Genomic DNA, 7,500 nt, shown 5'->3' with positions numbered 1-7,500 from the left:
ACATGTTACCCTGCTTACTGTTTAGTTGAGTCAACTTAAAAATTACATAAGTTACATAATGTCAATATAAGTGACAGCTAAAATATTTAAAATATTTTTTTAACAAAAAAACAAGTTATTTCAAGTTGACATAAGTATTTTTTTATTTTTTTACAGTGTTGGGCTTTGCAGTTTCAAGGTGTTTTTATCAGTTCAAAACACATTGACACAAAAAAATACAAAATAAAATATTATCAAAATATTAATCTAACCTAGATAAAAAAAATCTGAATTTGTAGTTATTTAACAATCGATTACTGTATTAAAACAAACACAACAAACGGTCAGTCTGTTATTGTTTATAAGGCTTTTATTCAAGAGTTAAGTATTTCTTTATATCATTGCAACACAAAATATTTTTTTCTGCCGATGCTTGATGCTTAAGGAACCCTCTTCAGGAGAATAAAATAATCTAAATATTTCACATAATGTCCTCAGAGATGGTTGTGACGCGGGAAATATTAACAAAATCTTCTAAAACTGTAGAAGTTGTCAGAGTCTGACTGTGATGGACTCTTAGATTACATTTTAATGAATATCTGCGGTGCTGACAAAAAATAAATAAAAAATGGGGACACAACGTTGAAAGCTTCTGAAACATGCATCACCGAAAAACAACCTTGCTTTGATGTGACGTAGTATTAAGTGCTGCTTTTCATAAAACATGGTCTTCTTCATAATTAAAATACTTTTATTCATTTTTAAACAGTGCTGTCAAATGAATAATGACGATTTAAGATTTTTTGTTTACATCATATATGTATGCGTACCATGTATATTAATTATGCATATATAAATACACACAAATACAGTGTTTATTTTGAAAATATATTTGAAAATATATTCAAACGTATGTGTTTGCATTTAAATAAATATACACCGTACACAGACATATATTATGCAAGTAAAAACTTATATTTTTGATGCAAGTAATCGCAATTAATCATTTGACAGCAAACCCTTTCTAATCTATTATTGATCTAGAATCGTTAAAGCAGACAAGAAACGGTCATTATTGAGTTGATTATTGAGTTTAAGACAAATGCAAATAGGTCTAAGACTTTAAATGTATATAAAAGTGTCTTGAAATACTGTATAATCAGCCAATATTTAATAAAACTGGGTTTCAGATGTAAATAATTGATCAAATAATCAGTGTTTGAGTAATAGCAGCGTACATAGCATATGAATACCTTGTTTTTCAGGAATGGATCTACTCTGAGAACACTTTTTAATTTATGTTTCAGTGTAAATTATAATAATAAAAGTGTAAATTTGAATGGGGTTTTTGAGCTTGATTGCAGAAGTTTAACTGACTAAAAGAGTTTGCATGATCACAAATACTGTTTACAGTCGTCTTCGATTTATGACTTCGATCAAAGTATCACTTTAAAACATATATTTGCTCTGTAAAGCCTTATCCTCGGAGCCAACATGATCCTGTAGAACAATATTTCAATAACCCTGCTCCTGGAGGAAATGCAACCGTGCATATTTACTGTATTTTACTAAACAAACACTCCTGATTCGACTCGTCAGCGCGCCACGAGGAAACAAAGCTCGGCTTCGGGCGCTCGGTTCAGTTTCGTTTTTTGGTGCATCTTTCAGCGTGACGCATTTTAGCATAACCTGTAAATATTAAGTACATTTTAGGCTATAATGTGAACTCAACACGATTCTGATTATGATACGCCGTTCATTTGAGCTGCATGGACTGCTCTTAGTTTTTAAAAAGCGCTGGAGTTAATCTGGAGTTAAGCGTTTCTTCTTTTATTATATATAGAGATTTTTATCTTGAGATTTTTAAGCAAATTGCTTCTCATTTTGTGCACAATTAACTGAATAGAAAATAACAAATGCAAGTATTGTTGGGCAATGCAATGTCACTGAAATAAAAAAATTCTGGGGAAATTATATTATAAATAACTGCATGCCTATTTAAATGGTTTAAGATTGGATTTTTTATTATGTAAAAACTGTTATCGTTATTTTGAGCTGAAGATTGTATTATGAACATTTTATTACATCACTAATAAAACGCCTATAACATTATTAGCAGATACGTACTTTAAAAAACGACTTATATTTTCCTTTTAAATAAGAATTTGCATGCCGTTTAGTTTTTTATGGTTTTAATTTCCAAAACCTGATGATGATTAAAAAAAAAAAGATTTATTAATTACGCAAATCCGAATTGAATAGGTTTTTGGTTCATTTTATGACGCTGATATTAATTAATTTCGTGCACAGAATTTAACTCACGACGCTTAACACCGAGACGTGCTTTTTTAGTTTGCGTTTATTTCAGAGAATATTCCCCGTGAGACAATCTCAGGATCAGCATCTGTACTGGACACAGACCTTGTACCTCCACCGGCGATCTCTGGAAGAAGAGACGGAAAGAATGGGTGAGGAACGGAGCGAGCAGCGTCAACAGAGAGTAAAGAAAGGACACGCACTCTTCGTGATTTTGATGGTAGCTCTGAGCTCCCACCAGAACGTTCCTGGAAGGCACGGTCCAGGTGAAGAACTCATCGAAGGCGTTCACGTACGAGGTCCAGTCGCAGTTCGTAGTCACACACGGGCTTTTACAGCAGTAGAACCGCCAGCTGCGAGAGAAAACAGCACAGAGATGACCTGAAACTGCTTTTAAACTTGTCCAAATGAAGTCCTCAGCAATGCAACAACGAAGTTTTGATATTTCGCATCTTCACGAAACACGCTCTTTACTGAATAATTGATCACAGAGACCGTCTCTGCATTTAATAAGAAATTGTTCACTCTGGTCATTATACATCCCTGTCATTATACTGTACAGTGCTTTGATGCAACCTGTGTTGTTAAAAGCGCTATATAAATAAAAATGATTGATTGATTGATTGATTGAATACCCCAATGATTTTATCAGCTTGAAAGCGTGCTGATGTTATCTGACTCATCGCATGGTGGCTAATTAAACTCAAATCAATCAATCAATCGTTTGATTAATTAAACGTGCCAGATCTATTAACATTCATTACACCATGTCCAGCGCAAATGGGGTAAAAAAAATAAAATAAATGGGAAAAACATTTACCAATAATGGAAAAATGGAAATCATGGAAACTGGGCATTATATAAAAAAAGATTAATTGCATGATTTATTGGCCAGAACGATGAGGTACAAACTCAAAATCGCAAGTTAAGTTATAACTGCAATACTTTTTTCAGTTGCAAAGCCGTCCTCTTCTCAGATGTGTAAACGGATGCGTTACATTTGGCGTAAAAGAAAAACCGCACCATTTGAAACCAACCAACCAGCGTGTTGCTGTCTATTACCGTCTGTCCTCGTAGTTGTTGTTGTGGTAGCTGCTCGTTCCCGCCATCACGAATCCAGCCGGACACTCGAAGAGCAGCGGTTGGTCGAAGTCATTGACGTAATTCGTCCAGTAACACTCTCCGCTCTGACCGAAGGTGGCCTGGCAGCCAAACTCCCAGCGCCGGTCCTCGTGGTAATTGCTGTTTTCACTTGGTCAGCGTTAACGTTGCCGTGGAGAGAAACAACGTATAACTATATAAAATCGTATGTTTGAATTGCATTTACATTTTTGCATTTCAGGAACTGTGTTTCCCGCAGCTTTACGATATTTTGCATAGGGTGAGTTGAGAAAGAAACATTTTTTAAAAAAGCATTTGTAATGCTATCAATCTGTAGCTGCGTCGCATGCTGACGGTGATTTAGACTATTATTATGTTCGTGCATGGGAAAGCTAACCTCAACACACACACACTCTTAAAAATGAAGGTGTTGGATTCTGTCAGCGGTGATGCTTTTATCGTTTGCTTGCGTTCTCAATCCTCGTCCTTCTGTTCAGACTTCATCGGGATGAACCGGATCGAGCCGTACTCACCTGGTTACGGAGGAGATCGAGTGGCCCGCAGGACAGCTAAAGTCCAGGGGTCCGTCGAAGCTGTTCTCCCAGCCTGTGTGAGACGCACATCAGATTCGGTTCTGTACTAAACAGCGAAAGAGATGCTGCGGATCAAAGGGATTATTCGTGAAAGTCACCGACCTCGTGAATGCTCCAGAAGTCCAGCCAGAAGCAGAAACAGAGCCACGGTCTTCATGGTGTTCGGGGATGCAGACTCGATTGCGTTCACAAAGTTTTTGGGCAGTGATTGTCGTGCGTGTTCTTTTAAATGCTTTGTCACGTGACTAATTCCGGCGGCGGCCAATCGGGAGTCTGATCTTATTTTCCCTATTAATATTCGTGATATCGGTTAACCACACCGCATATATTCCAGTTATCTGTCTCTTATAGATTTTATCCAAATGAAACTTGGAGCAGAGTGAAATGATACTGTATATATTTAAAGGAACAGGTCGTTCGGACTGATTTGTAATTTTATCAGCTTGAAAGCGTGCTGATGTTATCTGACTCATTACATGGTGGCTAATTAAACTCAAACCAATCAATCAATCGTTTGATTAATTAAACGTGCCAGATCTATTAACATTCATTACACCGTGCAAATGGGGTAAAAAAAAAAAAAAATGGGAAAAACATTTTCCAATGATGGAAAAATGGAAATCATGGAAACTGGGCATTATATAAAAAAAGATTAATTGCAACTTTTTGCATGATTTATTTGCAAGAATGATGAGGTACAGACTCAAAATCGCAAGTTAAGTTATAACTGCAATACTTTTTTCAGCTGCAAAGCCGTCCTCTTCTCTTCTGTAAACGGATGCGTTACATTCAGACATATATTTGCTTTGTGAACTCTCGGGAACAATATTTCCCTATATATTTACAACATTTTCCTAATCAAACACCCCAGATTCAGCTCATCAGCATGCATCGAGGAAAACCGCTCCACGGAAATTCAGTTTTTTGGTCCGTTCAATGATAATGTTTATTTTTTTCTATTGATAACGGAAAAAGAAAATTACTGTGGTAAACTACATCAAGTCAAACGTCGGAGGACAATTATAGTTTACTGTATGAAATACTTCAATTACGCCAAAGTGTAGCTTGGTTTTCAAAAACATCTCAAATAATTCTCTTCTGATCTTCATATAAGTCAATGTAACTTACTTCATAATAAATGAAATAGAAGTCAATAACAGTCTTTAAAGTGCCTCTGTTATGAGTTATGAAAGGTTCACACGACGGATAAACACGGATGCAAGCTCGAAAACACTTATTTTTATCTGATTTGTTCGACGGCTCCTAAACGATTCTCTCAACGATTCATTTTTCATCGGTCGATTTCATTTAAAGCTGCGTTTCTGAGCGTTCGATCGCTCCAAAAGAGACACCTAGTGGTGAAGAATCAATCTGCGTTTTCATTCAGACCAAGCAAAAAGATCAACGAGTGGGCGGGAAATACGCAAACGCTTCGTTTTGACACCAGCATTTCTAAAAACGACTCGTTTCAGCGATTCGCAAGTCGACTTGTTCTTTTGAGAGACAGGACGCCGTTCGCTCAGAGCTGCGTTACACACCGCATGAAAGATCATTTTCACAGGTGAACGACGGCACCGAACTCTGTTCTATAACGTCTATAAATCACCCGACTTGATCAGAAACTCACTTTATAATTATTCCTCCAGCTCACTCGTGCGTTAGGTTTCAGGATGAGTGCATGCACGCAGAAAACGCACATTGTTTTGGGTTGTATTTACATCCATGCACAGTATTACCGCCGTCTCAAACATGACTGCTGTGAAAGTAAGCTTTCCGCTGATGGACGGACAGGCAGACGGTCTCCTGGAGGAAGAGCATCGACGGCAGGACAGACCAGGCCGGGTTTTAATCGATGTTTATACTTAGATCCGGATCAATCAGTCGACCTTCAGGGTGTTTGAGATCTTCTCCTGGAAATAACACGCTCGTCTGATCAGGAGAAATTAACTCCTCAAGCACAGAGACGGCTTTCGGGCGGCTTCCAAGCGATAAACTGAATAAATCTGAAGCTATTTTTTGTTAACGGAGCAAAAAAAGACAATATGGCTGCCATCACTGTTATATAAAAGCAATGTATGACCATGGACCACAAAATATTTTTGGAGATTTATATCAGCTTTCCACTGGATGGTTTGCTAGGATTACATCCGTCTGAAATCTGGAACCCGAGGGTGCAAAAAAAAAATCTTTAATAGTTTTTAGCAATGCATATTACGTTCCAAAAATCAGGTTTTGATTTTTTTAGGGTAGAAAATGTACGAAATATCACGACGGCACCCGATCTTGACCTAAGCAGCAAAAGGTAATGGTTAACAAGTGTTACCCTACAAATAAACCCACGCCACTGCAATACTTCAATACGACTCGGAGGGGAACATGAGCAAAATGGCAATCGAAAATCGAATAAACAGAAATATGACGGACGAATGAAGCAATGAAAAGCGAAAAGATTTCCAGAACACCCGAATGATCTCCTGCAGCGGCTATTTTTGACTAAACAGATCATATTTTATGTTGCATAGGACACCGAGGGAGTGGGAATGCATCTATGGCTCACAAAAAAAGTGTTTATGCATCCTCTGTTTGTGACTGACACCATCAGATGTGCAAACAGATATATTACATTTAAACATATATTTGCTTTGCAAATTTCGGGAACAATATTTCCCTGTTTGGAAGAAATGCGACAGCACATATTTGCGCTATTTTCCTAATCAAACACCCCAGATTCAGCTCATCGGCATGCAGTCCGTCACTTTCAATGAAATTCTGTTTCGATTTGACGTCAATGTTCATTTTGTCTATTAATAAGCAAAAAGAAAATTCCTGTTACTGTATACCACACACCTGAGCATCTACCTTAAAAAAAAAAAAAAGAGCGAACCGCCGGTTGAAAAACAGGCAAAGAGAGAGGGCTAATCTTTTTATACATGACCCACTTTATGAGAGCGCTGGAGACAGAACTGGGTCTGGACGCTAATTTTTTAATCAGTTCTGAGGGTGGAAAAATAAGAGAAAGAGAATGATTCAGATCACTTCCGTCCATTTCAGTTTGCCTCGCACAAAAGCGGCATTAGCGACGCTAAAAACCCCAGCGTGAGTTATGGAAATAGCATGCTGAATATTCTGAAATGGGGCTTTCTGTTGGGCAGAGCTGGACTAATATTACTTGATGAACGGCGGCTGTTTAAACACACAGTCATCTGAATGAAGTCAATATTGGGAGGAAGGGCAAATCTCAAAGATAATTATGAACATTTTGCATTTTTGTTCCTCGTATAACAGTGCGCACTTTCCCTCACCTACTTCATATTTATACACACACACACACACACACACACACACACACACACACACACACACACACACACACACACACACACACACACACACACACACACACACACACACACACACACACACACACACACACACACACACACACACACACACACACACACACACACACACACACACACACACACACACACACACACACACACACACACAC

The 7,500-nt window shown here is 37.8% G+C and overlaps 1 protein-coding gene across 1 annotated transcript; it reads right to left on the bottom strand.

Annotated features, from left to right (window-relative positions):
• Positions 1–2,320: 2,320 nt before the first annotated feature.
• LOC122362636 (hemagglutinin/amebocyte aggregation factor-like) lies at positions 2,321–4,309 on the bottom strand. The gene is made up of 5 exons (XM_043264179.1): positions 4,092–4,309; positions 3,930–4,002; positions 3,358–3,546; positions 2,499–2,648; positions 2,321–2,422 (listed from the first exon to the last, which is right to left on the bottom strand). The coding sequence occupies exons 1-5, from the start codon at positions 4,144–4,146 to the stop codon at positions 2,377–2,379; spliced, it is 513 nt and encodes a 170-aa protein (XP_043120114.1). The 5' UTR covers positions 4,147–4,309; the 3' UTR covers positions 2,321–2,376.
• Between the last annotated feature and the right edge of the window lie 3,191 nt (positions 4,310–7,500).

Source organism: Puntigrus tetrazona, chromosome 18, assembly GCF_018831695.1.
Source record: "Puntigrus tetrazona isolate hp1 chromosome 18, ASM1883169v1, whole genome shotgun sequence".
Lineage (NCBI taxonomy): Eukaryota > Metazoa > Chordata > Actinopteri > Cypriniformes > Cyprinidae > Puntigrus > Puntigrus tetrazona.
This window is presented reverse-complemented; position numbering and strand designations above follow the sequence as displayed.

Bases quoted from the DNA above. Each gene is read 5' to 3' on its own strand.
- LOC122362636 (XM_043264179.1), bottom strand. From the start codon at position 4,146: ATGAAGACCGTGGCTCTGTTTCTGCTTCTGGCTGGACTTCTGGAGCAT. The intron at 2,649-3,357 runs GTAATAGACAGC...TTTCTCTCGCAG, and splicing joins AACAACTACGAGGACAGACG to CTGGCGGTTCTACTGCTGTA. The intron at 2,423-2,498 runs GTGCGTGTCCTT...CTCTTCTTCCAG, and splicing joins TACCATCAAAATCACGAAGA to AGATCGCCGGTGGAGGTACA.